The 22,245-nt window shown below is 44.9% G+C and overlaps 1 protein-coding gene across 2 annotated transcripts in view; it reads right to left on the bottom strand.

The window, feature by feature from the left end:
* RHBDL3 (rhomboid like 3) overlaps window positions 1–17,328 on the bottom strand; it is a 70,368-nt gene extending 53,040 nt beyond the window's left edge. The window contains exons 1-2 of one of the 2 annotated variants that reach the window (XM_020963175.2): window positions 16,722–17,328; window positions 14,608–14,631 (exon numbers count right to left, since the gene is read on the bottom strand). In XM_020963175.2, the coding sequence (XP_020818834.1) occupies window positions 14,608–14,631; window positions 16,722–16,856 (159 nt within the window). In that variant the 5' untranslated portion in view covers window positions 16,857–17,328. The remainder of the gene's footprint in view (window positions 1–14,607; window positions 14,632–16,721) is intronic. The other variant, XM_020963176.2, reaches the window with a different exon arrangement.
* Window positions 17,329–22,245: the final 4,917 nt, after the last annotated feature.

Raw genomic sequence — 22,245 nt, 5'->3', positions numbered from 1 at the left:
CTGTGTTCACATCTGGCCTCTGTCATTTACGACTTGTGTGACTTTGGGCAAATAATGTCCACTCCGGGGGCTTCAGGTTCCTCATTCATAAAATGAGAGAGTTGGACTATAGGACCCCTAAGGTCCCTTGCAGTTCCAGTCTGTGAGAGCGCAATCTAACAAGCCAGCAGAAACTCAAGAGGCGGGTCATGAGGGTGAGTCAGCATCCAGGACAGGACAGCTCCAAGTCAACTCAGGAGAGAATCCAAGAAAGCACCAGACTGGCTAGGCAGCCAGCTAGAACAGGACACTCAAACTTTGTATGCAAATAGAGTAAATTTCATACCGCCCCCAAGTGGAAGTTTGGAGGTGTCTCCAGGCAGAGTTTTAGGGAACACGAGTGTTGCATTTAGCTTGTCTATCCCAGGCGGTTCGCAGAGTGCTTTGGTACTGGAGCCCCATCTCACAAATTGATTCTCCCCCTCTCAGATAAATCCTACTTCTGGCACTTACTACCTGTGTCACCCTGGTCAAGTCACTTTACCTTTCTGGAGCTCTGTTTTCTCATCTGTGACATGATGGAGTTGGACTTATTGAGCTTTAAATTCCCTTCCAACTTGAAATATGTGAACATACGCCAAATTCGTTGCCTTTCATTAAGGCAGCATGCTGCAGTGGAAACAATGATGCATTAGGAGCCAAAAAACCCAGGTTTGAATCTCGGCTCTGTCATCTATTGTGTAACCTCAGTCATCACTTCACTTGTCTCTTTCCTTTTCTGTAAAATGAGGATGTTGAACGGCTAAGGGTATCCCTCAAGGAGGTCAGTGATCAAAAGAAAGCCTCTATAGACACAAAAAATGTTTATAGCAATATTCGATGCAGTAGAAAGGAATTGGAAACAAAGTAAATGTTCATCATCTGGGGAATGGCTAAAGACACAGCGGTACATGAATGTAAGTGAATATTACTGTTCCTTAGGAAACAAAGACTATGAAGAATTCAGAGAAGAATAGGAAGACTTATACGAACTGATGCAAACTGAGACAAATCGCACAACTAAAACAAACACTGAAGAAACATCAAAGCAATTGAACTGAACACAATTATAATGACCCACTTTGACCCTAAAGAAGAGTTGTAAGAAGGTACCACTCTTCTTTTTTTGCAAAAATGGGATACTGTGGATATGGAACACTCCATAATGTCAACTTGGTTGAAAGGTGGGTTAGTTTTGCTGAATTGATTATTTTTGTCTTTCTTATTCTTTGTTATAAGGGCTGGACCTCTGGAAGGGGAAAGGAAGCATCTACTGGGAAATGCAGGTGATGCTAAAACAAAAGATGGCAATAAATATCTTTTAAATAAAAATGTAAAAGGGAGTGTATAATCTTTATATTCCCTTCAGATGAACTCTGAGGTTCTCTCCTACTCTAAATTTACAATCCTATGATCCAGTCTCCTCCCTGAAGGAGCTTATGTTCTATCAGGGGAGGGAATAACACGTGCACAGGTAAATTCAAAAACAGAGTTTGGTCATGTGGTGCTTTCCTAATTTTCTAATCATTTCTTTGTTTTCGTTTCCGGATCGTTACCCCAAGTCATTCTCGGTGATCCCAAGCTCCAACAAAAAGGATAGAGGAAGACTCTGGTGGCCAGGACACAGCAGAGAGAAGTTCCATTTGTGTTCAAGAAACTTTAAGTAACTCTGAGGGCCAGATTGGAAAGCCATCTCCCCAGTTTCTCCTAAACCTCAGCACTGCTCAAGCAGTTGAACGGCATGGCAGAGTGCTAAACTTGCTTCAGGAAGACTTGATTTGAAATCCTACCTCAGTCACTTACTGTGTGACCCTCAGTAGGTCACTTAAAAAAACTCTCCTAGCCTCAATTTTTCCATCTGTAAAATAGGAGGTGACTTTAGCACCTACTTCGAAGGGTCCTGTAAGGTTCAAATGTGAAAATATACATAAAAATTCTTTGCAAACCTTAAAGCACTATACAAATGCTAGCTATTAACATTATCAGAGCAGCATGTGCCCCAAGGGGAAAAAGTCCAAAAGAATAACAGATGTCCATTCTCCAGGGGTGCTCGGAAAGGAGGGGGCTGGATGGTTGACTTGACTCTCCTATTTGCCTCCTTAAACATGAATCTGAGCTGAGTGGAATTAACGAGCCTGCCCAGGGGCTTATTGCTCTATAGAGCTGACCCAAACCCCCTCTAACCATTCATAGACATTTACAGCTTCCCATAAATAAAGTTCAGGCCAGCAGCTGCTGGAGGTGATGAGGGTGGGAGGGTAGAAACACTCCTCCAGCACTTTTCAATTGCAAGTGGGAATAGGGAAAGAACTCCATAAATCACAGCACCCTACCTTTCTATGACGCTTTTTACTACCAGAAATAAATCACCTTTGTCCTTACAGTGACTATATGCAAGCTAGGAAAGGGTTAACCTAATAGTAATAATTACAGATAGCATTTATATAGTTATTTAAGGTTTGCAAAGTGCTTTACAAATATTATCCTCATTTGATCCCAGAAGGTAGGTGCTATTATGAACCTCATTTTATAGAAGAGGAAACTGAGGCAGACAGAGGTTATCCGACTTTCCCAGAGTCATGCAACTAGTATATAAGGCTGAATTAGAAGTCAGGTCTTCCTGAATCCAGGCCTAGCACTCTATCCACTGTGCCACAGAAAAGAGTCATGTGACCATAGACATAGAGTTTGAAGGGACTCCAGAGACCATTTAGTCTGTCCTTTTCCTCCTCTCTACTTTACAGACCAATCCATTGACAAGCTGCTCTTTGTTCTATGTACCTGGCCCTTTGCTAAGTGCAGGGGATGCAAAGAGAAGAATGACCTCAAGGAGCTTACATTCTATGGCGAGAAGATAATGGGTACATACAAAGGAGAATAAACAGTTAAATAGGAGCAGCAGGTGGTGCCATAGTACATAGAGCACTGGGCTTAGAGTCAGGAAGATTCATCTTCATGAGTTCAAATCCGGTCACAGACACTAGCAGTGTTTATCACTTGTGTAACCCCAGTCATCACTTCACTTGTCTCTTTCCTTTCCTTCTAGGCAAGTCACTTAACCCTGTTCGCCTCAGTTCCCTCATCTGTAAAATGAGCTGGAGAAGGAAATGGCAAAACACCTTAGTATCTCTGCCAAGAAAACCCCAAATGGGGTCATGGAGAGTTGGACATGATTAAAAAACTACTTAACAAAAATGAGCTAGAGAAAGAAATAGCAAACCACTCCCGTATCTCCACCAAGAAACCCCAAAATGGGGTCAAAAAGAGAGCCAACTGAAAAATAACTGAACAAAAGCTAAATACGAGGAAAGGCAGGAGAATACTTAGCAGTTGGTGAGGATCAGAAAAGACTTCATGTAGAAGGTGGGGCATAAGCAACACTTTGAAAGAGGATTTCATGAGGCAGAGAAGAATGAAGAAACTGAGGCCCAAGGAAGTTGAGTGATTTTCCCAAAGCCACACACAGAGTTTGAAGGAAGCAAGGTCATGTGGTAGAAGGTCTCAATTTGAAGTCAGAGGGGCAGCTAGACGGCACAGTGGATAGAGCACTGGCCCTGAAGTCAGGAGGACCTGAGTTCAAATCCGGCCTCAGATCAAACACTTGATACTAGCTGTGTGACCCTGGGCAAGTCACTTAACCCCAACTGCCTAAAAAAAAATGTTCATCAATTTGAAGTCAGATATCCTGGGTTCAAATCCTATCTCTGCTGGGTGACCGTGAGCAAAGAACGTATCTCCCTGGGCCTCAGTTTTTACATCTGAAAAATGAGGAAGTTGGCAAAATCCCAGAGGAACCATGATAAATCCCATCAGTTGCCTCTTCCTGACAGAGAGGTGATGGACCCAGAGGGACAGAAAGAGGCATCTATTTTTTGGACAAGGACAATGAGGTAATTTGTTTCACTAAAGACCATCTTATTTAACAAGGATCTAAGACATCTCCAAAGGCCTCATGATGAAAAATGCTTTCCACATCCAAAGAAAGAACTATGGAGTTTGAATGCAGATCAAAGCATACTATTTGCTATTGTTTTTTCTTCTGTTGAATTCTGTTTCCTCTTTCTAGTGTTTCCTCCTATTGGTTCTAATTCTTATCTACAACATCACTAATGTGAAAATATGTTTAATAGGAATGTATATGTACAGCCTATATCAGATTGTGCGCCATCTTGGAGAGGGTGGTGGGGAGGAAGGGGGAGAAAAATTTTAACTTCAAAAGCTTAAGGAAGCGATTGTTGATAAATCAAAATAAATTAATTAAAAAAAAAGACCATCTTATTTAACCATACCTGAACTTGTTCTGTTCTACAGCTTTCCAGGAATTTCTGGGGATGGGGAGCTCACCACCTTTCTAAGTGTCCCATTCCAATTTGGAACACCTCTAATCATTGACAAGCTTTCCTTCAAACCTAAATTAGTCATTCTGGAAGTTCCATCCATTGATCTTAGCTCCACCTTCTGGGGCTAACCAGAATAAACCTAATCCTTCTTCCACTTGACAGCTCTCCTGAACTTAAGATAATTATTGTGGTGCAATAGAAGGAAAATTGGATTTGAAGTCAGAGGTTTCAAATTCTGTCTCTGATATTTATGATCTGGGTAAACTTGGGCAAGTCTCTTCCCTAGGCCAGAGTTTCCTCACCTGCAAAATGAGGGGTTGGCCTAGCTGGCCTTAAAGGTCCATCCCAGCCCTAGATACATGATCTACGATTTCCCCCCAATCCAAGTCATCTCTGGGTAAAACATGCTCACTTCTGAAATGTGCAAACACAGATGTGCCCACAAATACACCACTAGTCGATGGGGTCAGCCCAACAGAGCCATGCCCAGACTCATGAAATGCGAGAGCTGGAAGGAACCTTAGAGATCACTGAGTTTAGCTCCATCATTTTAAAGAAGAGGGAGCTGAGGTCCCTAGAACGGGAATGATTTACCCATGTTTACCCAGCTAATGAGTAAAGTTGGCTAGTGTTCTGAATTAGGCAGGCCCAGAGTTCTTTCTGCTAATCCATGAACCAGGGAGTTCATCTAGGAGCCGGACAAAAATTCAAGTGTCTCTCAAAGGCCAGTGTCCTGTTGGTTGGAATGCCTTTCCCTCCCCTTCTTTCCCTGCCTTGCCCCTCCCCAGCAAGGCACAGTCAGATATGTAATAATAGTAATACTTGACATTTATGTAGCACTTTAAGATTTTTAAAGTGCTATGATGGTGGTGATGACGATGGCAACTAACATTTATATAGCGCTTTAATGTTTTAGAGTGCTATGATGATGATGATGGTGATGGTGATATCGATGATGATGATGGTGGTGGTGGTAGTAGTAATGATGATGACGACAATGATGACAGCTAATATTTATATAGTGTTTTAAGGTTTTAAAGTACAATAATGATGATGATAAATGTTCTGTAGTACTTACTATGTGCCAGGAACTGTGCTAATAAGCGCTTTATGATTATTATCTCATTTGATCCTCACAAAAACCCTGTGAGGTAGGTGCTATAATTATCCCCATTTTATAGAGGAAGAAACTGAGATAAACAGAGGTTAAGTGCTTTGCCTAGGATCATACAGCCAGTAAGTGTTTGAGGTAGGATTTGAACACAGGACTTCCAGGATCCAAGTCCAGTGCTCTGTCTACTATGCCACCTAGATCCAGCAGTTTAGTGGGAGGATCGAGGGAGTAGGGATCATAGGAGCCGAGATCTAGAATGGAAAAGGATCTTGCTATACATCAAGTTTGATCTTCCTCCATTTTACAGATAAGGAAACTGAGACCCAGGAAAACAAAGTGACCTGTTCAAGGTTACACAGACAGTTAATAGCAGAGGTGAGATTTAATCCCAGATTCTCTGACTTTAAATCCCATGGTCTTTCTACTGTACCAAGAGTGCAGAGACCTATGTACCAATAATTAGCTGTGTGATTTCTTTCTCTCTGGGCTTCAGTAAAATAGAGGTGGGAAGGTTTGACTTAGAGGACTAAAAAGTCCCTTGTAATCCTAAGATTCTATGGTCCTAGGATGTGGAGACTGTATAATGCAGTCAAACCAGTTTAATAAAGATAGGAAGGGGTAAAAGTGTCATGCTCTGACCCCTCGGGCAATGCTTCCCCCAGAGAATTTTACCCAGTCACTCTCCTTTCTCTGGGAAGTTCAGGTAGAGAGGACAGCCCCTATTTCCTTTAAGCTCCAGGCCCAGAGAATACAGCAACACCCCAGAGGGATAGAAAGAGAAGAAAGAGAAGAAAAACAGCTTTTAGTCATAATCTCAATTCCCGGGGAAGAGCCATTCATTTGAGTGTGTGCATAAGATGCTTCCTTATCCCACATCAGGAAACTTCTAACCCACCAGCAGTTTTATAGATTGAGAACTAGAAGGGACATGAGAGGTCATCTAGCCCAAATTCTGTTTTCCAGAGGATGCCCAGAGAGTTGAAAGGGCTAAGTCTTGAAAGAGGAAAGTGGCAGAGGCAGCATTTGAACTCAAGCCTTCTGACTCAAAATCCAGCATTCATTTCATGGCAGATACTGCTCCATTTGGGCAAGAACCAAAGAAATGTACCTTCAGTGATCCATTCCAGACCTGGCCTCTCAAGTTAGAAAAAAAAATGTTATTTTTACTGGGGATAGAAGAATAAGAATAAAAGAGTTAATAATACAACATTGAGGGGGTGAGGAGAGTAATGAGGATAGCGTCAATGAGGTTAGCTTTGTAGTGGACAGAGGCAGCTTCACGGATCCTGAAATCCACTTGAAAAATGTAAAGGTAGAAGAGAAATTCAATTCCAAATAAATGCAAAATGTATAAAATATTTGGGAATCCATCTACCAAGACACACACAGGAATTATATGAGCACAACTACAAAACATTCATTATGGAAATACAGACAGGCCTAAATTGGAGACTTACTAATTGCTCATGGTTAGAGCATGCCAATATAATACAAATGACAGTAACTAAATAGTACAATATTTTGTACTAAAACAGTAATAAATAATATAAAATAATAGTAACTAAATAACAAAATAGTAACTAAAGTGATTTACTTGTTTAGTGGCATAGCAAACTATCAAAAGATTATTTGAAAGAGCTGGAAAAAAATAACAAAATTCATTTGAAAAACAAAAGATCAAAAATCTCAAAGGAAATAATGAAAAAGTGGCAAGAAAAGGTATCTAGCAGCACCAGATCTCAAATCATACTACTAAGCAATAACCATCAAAACTATTTGGCACTAGTAAAAAAAAATTAAAATTGATTGGTAAGGTGAAAACAAACAACAAAAGCATAGTATTTGCTAAACCCAGACCCTAGCTGTCGGGAAAGCCAAAAAGCAATCTGATAAAAATTAGAATTAGATCAAGATTTCACACCGTATATCACAATAAGCTTCAAATGGATATGTACCCTACACCTAAAAGGTTACAGCAGAAGTAGATTCAAGAAACAGAGAAAGAGATACCATTCACAACTATGAATAGAGGAAGGTTTCTTGACTAAGCCAGGGATAGAGAAATTAATACTATATAAGATGGACAATTTTGATACATAAAATTGGAAAGCTTCTGCATAAAGAAAATCAAAGAAGCTAGAATTAAAAGAAAATTACTAACTAGAGAAAATCTTTGCAGCAAGTTTTTCCGATAAAGGCCTGATATCCAAAATATATAGGGAATTGATTAAAATATTTGAAAACAAGAGCCATTCCCAATAGATAAATGGTCAAAAGATGTGACTAGGCAGTTCTCAAAAAGAAAAAAAGAAGCTACCAACATCAATATGAAAAAAATGCTACAAACCACTAAAGAAAGAAATGCAGATCAAAACAACTTTCCAAGTCCAAAAAAAAAAGAAAAAAGAGGAAAATCTTAATTGTTGGAGGATATGGAGGACAGGCACACTGGAGCACTGATGGTAGCTCTGTGAATGGACGCTGGCTCCGGCATACCCCTGGGTCTTAACTCTTAGCATAATGCCTGGCACATGATAAGTATTTAATAAATGCCTGTTGACTGACTATCTAATCAAAGCAAAGACTGATGAAGACTTCAGGGGACCGATGATGAAGTAAGCTTTCTACTTCCTTACAGAAAGGTGATGGACTAGGGGTTCAGAATGAGACATACATTGTATGTGGTCAATTTATGGATGGGTTTTGCTTGGCTAAGCTAATTTGCTACAAATAAAGGAGTTCTTTTGGAGGGAGATATAGAATTGGATGATAGAATGGACCTAGTGATAATAACAATAGCTAGTGTTTATATAGCTCTGAAAGTTTTGTGTTTTATAATTATTTTCTCATTTGAAACTCACAATATGCCTAGCAGGTAGGTGCTATTACCATGCCCATTTCACAGATGAGAAAACTAAAACTGAAGGAGGTTAAGTGATTTTCCCTGTTTCAGACAGCTACTATGTAGGGCTGTATTTGTCTTCCTAATTCTAGGTCCAGTACGCGATCTAGTCCAGTTCTACCACCTAGAGAAAAGAATGTCAATGAAACATTTTAAAGAAAATGCACAGAAGACACCTCCATTGGCTAATTGCGGTTTGGAAGGAATAACAGATAGGCAGAAGAGCTTTGGAATTACCACGCTGAATTGAGTATATATTTTTTAAAAAGCTGTGTGCAATTAGATTCTCAGTTTCATACATAATCCTCTTTTTCTTTTCTTTGGTGTATGAAAAAAATGTTCACTTTCATTGGTGTTTGTCATGTTTACAATATCTTAAAAAAATTTTTTTTAATGTAAAGGGCTAGGGGGGATGAGGGGGAAGGCAGTGGCAGACAGAGGATGAAGTCTGTAAATTCTTTTTAAGCCTCTTCCCTTTGTCCCTCTCTGGGAGCCCCTCTCTCAGCTCATTAATCGCGTGTTCCAGGGATGTGGGGTCTTGGAGCAGCAGCAGATGACATAGCCTCAGGGGCAGGTGTTTCTCCCTCTGGGCCTGTATAATCTATTCAGCCCTCTTGTCTGTTCCCCTTTTCCCAGAGTCCGCTTGAGCCAGCTTGCTGGAGGACTGCAAATGAGATGAGGCTTCAGGGTCAGGGGATGTGGAGGGTCCCCACATGGGGGAACCAAGGGGGAGGGACCAATGGAGGGAAATCAGATGGGAAGAAAGAAGTATCTTTCCTTATAGGAGCTTCTCTGGTTTGGGAAAAGGCAGGCCCTGACAGCTATGGTTCTCCCAGGCCCAACATCTCAGAAGCATTTTTTTTATTTTACTCACAGCTTCTGAAGACATCAGTTATCTAAGATGTGTGCAGTCATGTGACAAAGCTATGACTCCTGGAGAGTGGGTTCTCAGGGCAGGGTCAAGGGATCAGAGCTCCAGAGCTTAGATTCAGTCTAAGCCCCTCATTCTAATGGAAGAAACTGAAACCCAGGAAAGTGAAACCATGTTTCCAGGTCACCCAGGTCCTAATGGTCAGAGGCAGGATGACCTCACTCGGAAACTCTCCCCTCCCCCGAGGCAAAGCAGGCTAGAGAAGAGACTGGTCCCCATGGCAAATCTTCGAGGAGTTTGACATCACTACATCGTCTACCCCATTACCCTTAGAAGCATCTGTACCTTATTGGCTGTATTGGTTATTCCACTAGGCTAACAAGGCAAAGGTCATGGGTCTGATGCCACGTGGGCCAATTGCTTCTTTGTTTCCGAGGCCAAGCATCTCACAAATCCAGGGAACAAGGACGATGACAAGAGATCGCAGACCCATCAACTCAAATCTATCCCCACCCCCAGAAACAGAATTCTAAGTTTGTGTACCCCATTGACAGCAAATAAGTCAATGGCCCCGTCATCGTCTGTATATGAAGGACTTAGCTCATGAGATCAATGATTTGGACTTGGGGGACTTTAAAAGTTCAAGAGCCCAACCTCTCATTTTATAAATGAGAGAACTGAGGCCCACAGTGTGAATTAGAACAGGAAGGTACCTCAGAACTAGCCCAACCCCCTTATTTTACAGATGAGGAAACAGACCAAAGGAGTCATCAGGATCACAGAATCCTTTAAATCTAGAAGGGAGCTCAGAGATCATCTAGTCCAATCCTCTCGATTTACAAATAAGTTACAAAGGCTTGGAAAGTTGAAGCGATTTTGCCTGAGGTCACTTAGGAATTTCCTATTAAACCAGTTTCTTTCTCCTGACCTCTTTGGAGATACACCCGGTTATGTCTGTGCTGTATGTGAAGGGATCTGAGAACTAGAATTCAAATGCTGTTTCACTGGCCAGTCTGTGGCAGACTCATCTCCCCCTCTCTGTGTTAAGCAATGGTTGTAATAATTGTAAGGAATAGGAGCATCTAGGGCATTTTAAGGTTGCCAAAGACCTTTACATCTCTGTGGGTCCTCACATGAACTCTAGGAAGTAGGTCCTATTATTACACCTATTTTACAGATGAGGAAACTAAATTGAAATGAAGTTGCATTAAGTGACTTAGTTAAGGTGACTCAGGGAGTAATTTCGGATTTAAATTCACGTCTTCTGACTCTTAAGTCAGGCATGTAATATTCCACTTAGCTGTCTTCAAAAATAATAACAAACATAGGGGTATATATTTATGTGTATATACATATTTTATATATCTATATCTATATCTATATCTATATCTATATCTATATCTATATCTATATCTAATCTATATCACCATAAGATTTGAAAGGCACTTTATATACACTATAATTGGAAGGAAGGAATAAGCATTTAGTAAGCACCTACTTTTGCTAAACACTGTGCTAACTGCTTTTCAAATACCTCATTTGCTTCTCCCAATCCTGGGAGAAAGGTGCTATTATTATCTTCATTTTACAGTTAAGGAAATTGAAGCAAACAGGGGTTAAGTGACTTGCCCAGGGTCACACAGCTAGTAAGTGTCTGGTGCCGGATTCAAACTCAAGTCTTCCTGACTCTGGACCCAGTGCACTGCACCAAAATATGGAGATGAAATGTGGGGATGAGATTCACCCAGCCCCTCTGCAAACTTTCCACACTTCAGACCGACCAACCCCTTTACCTAACCATAAACCAGGGCCAAAGGAAGAAAAAAGGGATTGAGTGAAATCCTATCAAATACATTTCCAGTAAAACTCCTTGCCCTTCCGTTGGTCCTATGGTGAGATCAGAGGATCACAGATTTAAAGCTGGAAGGACTCTTAGAGGCCACGTCGTCCAATACCCTCATTTTACAGATCAGAAAAATGACACGCTCAGAAAAGTTAGGTGACTTGCCCAAGTGAGAGTCAGAGGCAAGATCTGAACCCAGGGCTCTTGCCTCCAAGTCAGGGAATGGTCCAGTTATCTCACTGCCCTAAAAAGGAGAGAAACTCTCAAACACAGACAGGATGAATGTCAAGTCCCACCACCCCACCACCCCCAACCCTATCAACTGAGGGGAAATCACAACCCTATCAACATGGAGAACACTGACAGGACAAAACAGAAGGAAATGGTCATGGCAATGTGGTGTAGGAGAACTAACAGTGAATTTGGAGTTAGAGGAGTTCAAATTCCACCCCTCACACTTACATCCTGTGTGACTTCACTTAGCCTTTTAGTTCCTCAGTTTCCTCATCTGTAAAATGAGGGAATTGGAGGTCTAGATCTATGATCTTAGAATCCTATGAAATGAATCATCAGGAATTTACAAAACAAAGTGGGTTGGAGATCAGACATAGGGCCAAACATTCTGAGCATGGATTAACTGAGAGAGGTTACAGTAGTTCATTTTCTAGAGGTCTTTAAGAAGAGACTTGTTTCCTGTTTGTCTAGGATGGTTTAGTTTCAGGGAAGGGAGGGCTGCAGAGATATCAAAAGATGACCTCCAGTGTTCCCTTCTAGCTCCAGGAACAAGGATCATCTAGTATCCCTGCTAGCACAACCACATTTGTCCTCTAGGTATCCCCCAGGCCTCTCTTAATAGTTTTTCAAAATCAATAGAAATAGTCTATCCAAAAATGTAAATACACACAATCTAACAGAACTAAAGAGACAGACAAAAGAGAGGGAAGAAGGGGGAGAAGAGGGGGAGAAAGGGGAAATGGGAAGACACATGGGGGAGGGAGAGAGGAAGAGACAGCAGGAGAAAGAGGCAGATAAGGGGAGAGAGGGAGAGAGGAGAGAGGGATAGATAGGGGAAGTGAGAGAGAGGAGGGAGAAAGGGAGGGAGGAAGGGAGAGAGAGAGAATGAGAGAGAGACAGAGAGATAGAGACAGAGACAGAGAGAGGCAGAAACAGAGAGAGGCAAAGAGAGACAGAGAGAGAGGAAGAGAGGAAGAGATAGGAGAGAGACAGATAGAGACACAGAGAGACAGAGGCAGAGAGAAAAAGAGAGAGACAGAGAGAGAGAGAGGCAGAGAGAAACAGAGAGAGAGAAAGAGAGAGAGAAGGAGAGAGAGAGAGGAAGAGGAAGAGATAGGAGAGAGGAGAGAGAATAGACTTTATTCAAATTCTAAATCAAGCAGGTGTGAAAGGCTGTGCAAGCCACACTCACATCCTTGAGAAGCCATGGCCCACCCTGTTGTACCTGTCCCTAGGGGACCCTCAGTGGAAGGACAAGGACTCCCAAATTCTACAGCTCTAATTCTTCAGACCCATAACAGTTGGAAATCTCCACTGGGATGCGGCTTCAAATCTCACACATCTAAAACTGAACTCTTTCTCTTCCTCCTCCAAAAAGGCTCCTCCCTCACTACCTGCTTTCCTGGCTCAAAACCAAGGAGAATCCTCAATCAAAGAAGCATTTATGAAGCACCTGCTTTTCATCAGCCCTTTTCCAGGTTCTGGAGATACAAAGATAAAAACAAAACAATTCTTACCCTCAAGGAGCTTACATTCTGTTAGGGAAAATACCACATAGACAGAGAAGTACATAGCAAAGTGGATACAAAGTAGAGGCAGGGTAATTTGAGGGGATCCTTAGCAGCTGAGAGAGAAGATAAGCTGGAGAGACATCATGTAGTAGGTACCCTTTGGAGCTGAGTTCTGAGGGAGGCTAAAGACTGTGAGAGTTGGAAGTGAGGAAGGCAATATGAGTAATGGAAAGAGTATTGGACTTAGAGACCTGAGTTCCGAATTCTTTCTCAGACAGTAGCCACATGACCCTGGGCAAGTCCCTTAACCTCTCTGTGCCTTAGTTTCCTCATCTATAAAATAAAGGGGTTGGACTTTATGGCCTCTAAGGCCCTTTCTTCCAGCTCCAAATATATCAAATATATGATCCCATCATCCTAACTCCAACACACACACACACACACACACACACACACACACACACACACACACAGACAGAGTCCCGCTAATTATTCCTTCTTGGTCTCCACTTCATAGGTTCATTCCTGTCCATTTTTACTGGTTTTGCCCAAGTCCAGGCTCCTACTACTTCACACTTGTTCTATATTTTTGTTCTTCATCTCCCTGCCTCCATTCTCTTTCTACCTCCAGTTCATTCTACATACCATTACCAGATTAAACATGCTAAAACTTGGTAGTTAGCAGGTGAAACATCCCCTTCTCCACCTTCCACTCAAAAACTAGCAATTACCTACAGGCTTATGTTATAAGATCAAAGCATTTACAACTAGAAGGAACCTCAGATATCATCTTGTCCAAACACTTGATTTGACAATTTAGGAAACTGAGGTGCCAAGAAGGGAATGAACTTGCCCATGGCTTTCACCTGGCATTCTAGGTCTTTCACAAGCTGGCCCTATCTCTCCTTTTCTACCTGTGATCCCCTCAAATCACCGTGTATCTACCTTGTATCTACTCTCTGGATCCCCCACATGGACCCTCTGCTGTAATCTGAGTGGTCGATTCCATGGCCCACTGCTTATGCCTCTTCTCTATTTTTTTTTTAATGCCCAACCTGGACTGGCCTGCTGCCTCCTCTGCACCTATCCATTATGTGGTCTCCTCAAAGGGAGGGATTTTAAAAGATGCTGCCCAAGGACAGAGTGGTTTCCTTCCTGAAGGTCAGAGCTTCTATTTCAGGGCTTAAAAGCTCTAACCCAAGATTTCCAAACACACTGGCCCCCCACTGCAATCCTAAATACTGCAGATAATCCCATTGCCCAACCTTGGCTACTGCTCCCCGCCCCCCATGTCCCCCCAGCCTTGAGTGAAGTAAGTGACTCAGCCCTTAAATGGAATGCTCTGAGTCACCCTGGGAGATCAGTGATAATCCTAGGATGGAGGCTAACCCACCCATGTTGTCCCAGCACTCCCCACAACTCCAACCCACTGGAGTGCAAAGAATTCCCCAGGCCGATCAATCATCAGCCATAATTTTCCCTTGGGTTAAATAGGATCTGCATCTAAGGTTTCGGTGGATTTTGGGGTGGGAGTAAGGAAAGGCTTGGAGGAAAGGGCACCGTCCTCAGGGGAAAGACCCATCCAAGGAGGAGAGCACGGCTCCTTTTGATGCCTGGAGATCAGAAACACATCAAGCCACACCCACAGCCCGACGTCATCATCTCCGTGAGCAGCCAAGCCTGGGAAACCCACGCAGCAGGAAGACTGATAGTCCTGGGGAGGGGAGAGCTAGGGAAACTGGGGGGGGGGGGGCTGAATTAACTGCTCACATACCTGATCAAACAGGACTTTCCAGTGCTGACAGAGAGGGAAGCCGTGCAGGAGAGGAGAGGAAGAGGAGGATGAAGAGGAGGAAAAGGAGAAAAAAAATGCTCAGCATTAGGGCATCTGTAACATTAGAAATGCAGCTGATCTGGCCTCCCAGCTTCTGCATTAGATTGGTCTCCAGGCTGCAGAATTGGCAATGAGATACTAGAGGAGAGCCAGTGAACTGGGCAGCCCTATTCCTCCCCAACCCATTTCTCCTCCCCACCCCACCCCCAGTTATTGTCTGCACCAAACACAGGGAGGAGAAAGGGCAGAAACTCTGTTTTTTCTTAGGGCAAAGGGGGACCACTCTTTGTGGCATGGGGGAGAGAATACCTCAATCTTATGATAAAGGGAGTGGGGAGAGATAAGCCCAGCATGAGTTACATTAACTGGGGGTACAATGACCCTAACTCTATTAGACACAGCATCTGCCAAGACTGGTCACTAGCAGTCCCTCTTCCCCATGCACCCAGCCTTCAGAGAATGCAACCTCTCTGAAGGCAGGGATCCTGAACTTGCAGCAAACCTAGGTTTTAGATCAACCAGTGAGTACTTAACAAATGCTCTGAGGAAGCATTTGAAAATTAAGTAGACACACAGAGCCTGGGGCATTGGGGCAAGTGGGAGTGAGGGATTCTGCTTAACTACAGAAGCAAAAGAGACAACCCAAGGATAATCTGAGCTGCCCCAGATTTATGGTACATCCAGATGGGTCTGTGGGGTCAGCACAAAGGTCAACAGGTCTCTTGCCTACATACACTTGGCATCCAGGCAGACACAGCACATGGGGCCCCTGAGCAAAGAATAGGGGTGGCTAGGCTGGTTTCTAATCTGTATTCCTGGGGAATCCTCTGCAGCTCTCTGAGAAAGTCATTAAGAAACTCTCTTCAGCCACACCAGACCTCCCTAGTTCTGGCCATGCTGGTAGCTCTTTTCCCATATCAGCAAAGATTCTGTTCCATACCAAGAACCGAGGTAGGATGGGGGCTCTTCTTGGAAAGACACCAAATAGTCAAACTCCACCTTTGGCAGAGAGGAAATGCAACCCCATTCGGCAGCCAGCCTGGGGAAGCCCTCTGAAATGGGGCACCTCTGAGGCAGCCCCTCCCCCACACCAGAAATCACAGTCCTTATTCCCCAGAATCCATATGATCATTAGCTCTGGAATCATATACTAAGAGCAATTTTATCGCCCCCCCCAAGTGCTCCCAGGATTCCAGTGGTAGGGCTAAATTCAAATCCCAATGTCTCATTTTGCTTGAGCTACAAAGGTGAACAGTAACTCATCACCCCTCCCCCCAAACTGTATCCATGGGGACTGTGAATGGGAGAGGAGAGGGGAGTCACCAAGAGGGTATCTCTTGCAAAGGGACCGTGTAGGAGGAGTCTGCAGCGGCATGGTGCTTCTGGGGATTCAAAGTGTCTCATAGGTCATGAGTTGCGGGGTGAGGAGGGGAGGGGGAGTCAGTCTTGGTGACGTCTCTGCCTCTGCGGGAAAACTGTGTGTCCCGGGCACTGCACCATCCGCGGGGAGGGGGCTCTGCTGAAGAAGGGGATCCCGGAATCCTGGGTTCCATCCCAGGTGCCTAGTATAAGGGACCCAGGTGGGGCGGGGGGCACAGGAACGGGAATGGAGAACCCTTGGGATCCCTGGGGAAAGGAAGGCAGGTTAGAACTTGAGGAATTAGAGTCCACTCTGCGATGGGTAAGACGGTGGACCAGATGATCCGGCAGCTTCAGCACTAAGTGTGGGCCAGCTCCTAGGTGGTAGGATCTGAGCAGGGACCCTTTCCTTTCATTCCCTCCGGGTAACAGGCCCCCGTCTCAATACTTCTGTCCTTGGGGAGGCACATGGATTCTGCTTCACCTTGAAGCCACCAAGTTGCAACCTTCTGGTTATGGGGAAAGGTATGGAAAGGGGAAGGGAGGAGAAGAAGAAAGGGGAGAAAGAAGGGGAGAAAAGGAGGAGGAAAAGGGAGAGAAGGGGGGAGGGTTGTCCTCCCTCTTCTGCTGCTCCCAAAGGCAGCGCAGAGAAGGCGAGCTCAGGCTAGCCCCCCGCTGCCGAAAGTTGCACTTACGTCCTCGGGGGCCATGGGCAGCGGCTCCTCGGGCTCGGGCTCGGGCTCAGGCTCGGGCTCGGGCTCCAGCTCCTCGATGCGCTCCGCCTCGGCACAGGCGGCCACCGCGGGGGCCGGGCTAGGGTGCTCACCCATGGCCAACAGCGTCCCGCGCGGGCCCCGACGCGCCGGGCTAGTTAACTTTCCGCGGTGGCCCCGGCGCCGCTCCGGGGGGCTCCGTGCGCGCAGGGCGCAGCCAGCGCAGCCAACGCAGGCGAGCCGCCGTCGCCGCGGCCGAGGGAACTAGAGACCGAGCGCGTCCAGCCGCATCCGCTGCCGCCGCCGCCACCGCCGCCGCTGCCTCCTCCGCCGCTGCCTCCTCCTCTGTCACCGCCGCCGCGGGCTCCAGCCCCCATGGCCCCCGGGAGCCGCCGCGGGCAATGGGCAAACTTCTCTAGGCTCTGCTCTAGCCCCCGCCCCTGTCCTGCCTGCGCTCTCCTTCCTGGTTTCCTCCCTCCCCCAGCCCTCGTCCCGTCCCGGGCTGGCCGGCCCGGCTTTAGCTCAGCTCCGCCGCCAGGGCGCCCCTGGGCCGCCCCGCCCCGGACCCCTATCCGCGGCGGCTTCCCGAGTGCTCTGGCCCCGCTGCGCTGCCAGCGGCCCCGCTCTGAGTCCCAGTCTCAGTCTCCTCCCCCTCCTCCGGGGCGGAGGCGGGGCGGGGGCGTGGCCGGTCAGCTCGCTTTCCTTCTCCCCCCACCCCCATCCTCTGAGCTTCAGGGCCGAGTTGGCCATACCCAAGGGGGGCCAGGAAGAGAGCTGGTTAACGTAGGTTCAGGTGCCCAGTAGCTTGGGAACCTCCGTAAGAGAAGGAGGTTCCTATAGGGAAGGAGGGAGAAGGCTATCGCAGATCCAGGCCAGAGCACGGCTGGGGAGGGCCTTGGAAAGAACGCACGACTCCCCAGCCCCTAAGGTTTGGAGGCAAAGTGGAAGGCCCCCTCTTCCCTTTAATAATAATAACAATAACCATAACGATGATATGAATGATGATCGTGGATAATATGCAACGTGGCCGTGGTGGGAAGAGCCAGCCTTACAGTCTAGAACTTCTGGATCCTCATTCAAGACTTTGATTCAAACTAGCCTCATTACCTCAGCCAACCTTTCAGAGACCCGGGGAGCCCTCTAACAGCGGAGTTCTTAACTTTATATGTCCTGGCCCTCTGGGGCCCTCTGAGGAAGTCTGAAAGAGATCCTTTCCACAACCATGTTTTTAAATGCTTAAAATAAGATACACAGGATTACAAAAGAAACCTATTAGATTAAGTTTGTATTTTTTTTTAATTAATGGACTGCAGGTTAAGAACCTCTATGAAACAAGGAATTGCACAGCAGTTGCCCACATGCACTGACAGTTTCCTCCTCACCATTTCTCAAAATCAATGAAATCCCTCTTTCAGATTATTATATTGCATTTATTATTATTATATATTATTGCAGCTGATAGTTATGTTGCACTTTAAGGTTTACAAATCCCTTTACATACATTACTTAATCAGAACCTTACAGCAACCCTGGTGAGGTTGGCGCTATCATTATACACATTTTACAAATGAGGAAACTGAGGCTCAGAGAGGTTAATTCACTCACCCCAGAACACAAAGCTAGTAATTGTCAGGGATCCATCTGCTCACTCTACCAAATTGTGTCTCCCACAAAACCCAAAGTTTCAGTCTTCACATTGTATCCACTCTCCCCCCACTTTGCCAAACTAGCTGTTCAGGAGGATTCCAGAGGGAGGGGAATCCTCCCTGTAGGTGAAGAGGGAGTGGGGGGAGGGGTAGCAGCCACCTGGGGGAGATAACTTTTGAGTTGCAAAGGACTCGATCAATTTTATTTTCAGAAGGAGAACTGGAGAAAGCAAGAAACAAGTAGGAAGAATGGAGGAAAGGAGAAGTTGGGGTGAGTAGTAAATTTTGGGGGAGAGGGCAGGAAGTGAGAGAAGGTGGAAGGAAGGCAGGGATGCCACCTAACTGTGGTAGGTGTTTTATAAGGAAACTCCTCCTGTGGTTTCTGTTTTTATTCATTAACAAACTCCACTCTCCTGAGAGGACCTGGGTTCAAATCCTACTTCTGATGCTTCCCTGGGAGACCTTGGGTAAGTCACTTTACCTTTCTAAGCCTCAGTTTCTTCCTCTGTAAAATAATGGGGTTGGGCTAGTTGGCCTCAGAGGTCTAGGTCTACAACCTGATGATCCTACCCCAACTTCAGGCACTCAGACCTTCAAAGATTCCCCACACCCTTGTCTCCAGTAAGGCAGCTTTTCCAACCCTGGCCTGAAAGCAGCATATATCCAACCCCATTAAGCGAATGAGATCACACAGCTTTAGAAGGTGTTGAAGGAGACAAGTAATTTGGTGGAGAGAGAGACATCAAAATAGTAGCATCTGGCCTGCCAACATCTGAGGCCAAATGGAATGTAGGCTTCTTGAGGGTAGGGACTGTTTCATGTTTGTCTTGGTATCTTCAGCACCTCACACTGTCCATCAATCCTAGTCAACAAGCGTTTATTATGTATGTTCTAGGAATACAAAGAAAGGCAAAAATAGTCCCTGGGCTGCAGGAGCTCACATTCTCATGGGGACAGAAACATGTAAATACCTAGATACATGCCAGATAGGCATAGAATGGATGGAAGGAATTTCAAGGGGGAAAGACCTGGCAGCCGGGGAAGAAAAGCCTCCTGGGAATTGAGCTGAATCTTAAAGGCAGTATGAGAATACAAGAAGTAAGGGGGCAGAGTATTCCAGGCAGGGAAAAAGCCAATGCAAAGACTTGGAGATGGGAGATGAATCAGGAAAGACCATGTAGAATGGGGTACTTGGTCGGAGCCTCAAAGGAAATTAAGGATTCTAAGAGAGAAGGAGGGAAAGCATTCCATAGATGAGGGAGAGTCAGTGGCAGAGACACAGAGATAGGAGATGGAGTGTCTGGTACATAATAGGTAATTAATTCTTGTTTATTAATTGATCGATTGACTTCCATAGTGAGCAAAGGGAAGAATACAAGCTGAAGGACAGGGCCAGACTACTGGAAGTAAACAGGAGAAAAGCTATAAAGAAGAAGTTTCCCCCTGTTCCTTAGACTACCAGGAGCCTCCCACAGGGCTGGATAACTTTCTAAAATAGATTAATCACCAAAATGCCAATGTTGTTAAGTAGTGCCTAGGGTCTCAGGCAGTTCTTAAAAGTGCAACCTTAGTTAGAGATTCCCTCCTGAGCCCTAGGGCAAACATCCATCTGCTCTCTGAGTCCATTAGATCCTGGAAAAGTCCTTGTCTAGCCGAGAACTGCACCAGAATGATTCTTCCATTCCTTCTCCTAGAGCTGGCTGGCTCTTACCTCCACCCACTCACCCACCTTCCTCTCTCTCCCAGGCAAGAGCTGTTTTCCAATATTGAGAATTGCAATGAATGTTCCCATCTTCATAACACACACACACACACACACACACACACACACACACACTCACACTCACACACACCTCTAATATAAAACCTGAAACTATCTCACTCAGGCAATGACCACCTCCCTTTAAAAACATGGAAAGGAAAATTAACTATGTTCTAATTAGGTGAGCTCATTGCAGCCATCAAATCTGATCTCAGTTTCAGAAAGTGTCATCATTTAAACTATTCTTGTCTGCCCTCCCCTCCCCCCACCCTTGACATCCCTATTCTACTAACAAGTCAAAATCCTGGCAACATTTCCTTGTAAATAAAAAATGTCTACACGGGCGTGAATTTGCAAGTTGTTGGGAGGAGGGAACGGAGTGATGAAAGATACAGGAGATACTGAATCTTTAGAGAAGAAAAACAATTTAAACTCTAGGAGGAGCTGAGCAAACAAGCCGGAGGGCTGTGAATCAACAGACTCTCTTTCCTATCCATTTGCATGACCCACATGTGCAAGAGCTCAAGTCACATTTCGAGTCTCACCTTGAGAAATGGGCCAGGGAGGAAAAAGATGGGAGAAGGCAAAGATGCTTGGGAAAAAGACAGAAAAAGCTCGACTCCTGATGTAGGAAGACTTTGATGAAGCATGTTTGGTGGGTTCCTATGATGCCAGGGCCTTGCACACAGTAGGAATAGGAATGTTTGCTCAATTGAATTTCATGCTGACCCAGGCGAGAGAGGAGCCAAGCTCCATGTTGCTCTCTTTAAACTGCCAAGCCACTAATCCAAATACCCTGCAAAAGTCGAAAAATTAGGCAAATTTTTCTTTGGCCTCTGTTTGTCTTACCCTGCCAGCTTCAGGAGCTTCAGATGGATTTCATTCATTAATTCAATAAGCATTTATTAATCACCTACCCTGTGTTATGGAACAATTGAGACACCCGGATTACAAATACAAAAACAAAAGCACGTGTCCTTTCCTCAAAGAACATAAACACAGAAACAATACGAACACAGACAAACGCAGAAGATATACAAGTAATTCTGGGATCAGAGAGGTGCACTGGTACCTGGGGGATGGGGTCAAGATTCACCCTTCATGAAGGTAGTATGTGATTAGGTGGTGCTTCTTTGAGGCAGAGCTGGGAGGAACCTCAGAGAGGAATCTTTCTGTCTTTCATTCTTATAATTAAGGAAATGGAAGCCAGAGATGTGCTGAAAGTCGCACAGATAGGTGTGCAAGGTCAGTGACTGAGCTTGCTACCTCCCGAACTCTCTCCACAATACCATATTCTCTTCTTCCAACCTTTGGGCCTGACTTACCCAAAGTAACTTTTCCTTACTAGTGTCTAGAGAAATGGAGCTGTGACCTTTATCACTGGAGAGAATGCCCCCTCAGTATCAGAAGACACCCAGAGAAAGAAACCAGTGATAGGTCCTAGTCCCTCCCTACAGATACATCCCTACTAACGTCTTGCTGAAATGCTTGCTTCAAGCTAAGCCAATTCCTTCTTCTCCTGTCCTGTCATCCTGAGGAAGAAGAGCTATTCACTAGCATCTATGCTTGCTACAAAGCCACTGAAACCCACTATCAAAACTAGGGTCTTAAACTGAGGGATTAAGTAGTCGATTAACAAACATTTAATAAGTACCTCCTTGCTGGGCACTAGAGATACAAAGTTCTTACTCTCAAGGAGCTTACATTCTACTAGGGGGAGATTACATGTGCATATATGAAAATCTATACAATATAATGGGGGCAGGGCAGGAAGGCACTAGCAGCTGAGGAATCTGGAAAGGTCTCATGTGGGACTAGAGCTTTGGAGGAAATTAGAGACTTGGATGAAGAGGGAGAACATTCCAGGCATGGGGGCCTGCCTGCTCAAAAACTCAGAAAGAGGCGATGAAATGTAACATGTGAGGAAGAGTCAGAAAGCCAGTTTGGCTGAAGCATAGAGTTTGTGAAGGAGAATGATGTATTAAGACTGGAAAGGTGCTGAGACCTGAGTCTAATAGACACTGACTATGTGACCCTGGGCAAGTCACTGACTCTTAAGACTTGAAGAGAAGGTGCCAACCTGCCCTGGTGAAGGGAG

This window comes from Phascolarctos cinereus, unplaced genomic scaffold (assembly GCF_003287225.1).
Source record: "Phascolarctos cinereus isolate Bilbo 61053 unplaced genomic scaffold, phaCin_HiC Scaffold_5;HRSCAF=322, whole genome shotgun sequence".
Lineage (NCBI taxonomy): Eukaryota > Metazoa > Chordata > Mammalia > Diprotodontia > Phascolarctidae > Phascolarctos > Phascolarctos cinereus.
Note: the sequence above shows the minus strand (reverse complement) of the source record. Positions and strands in the feature narration are given on the sequence as shown.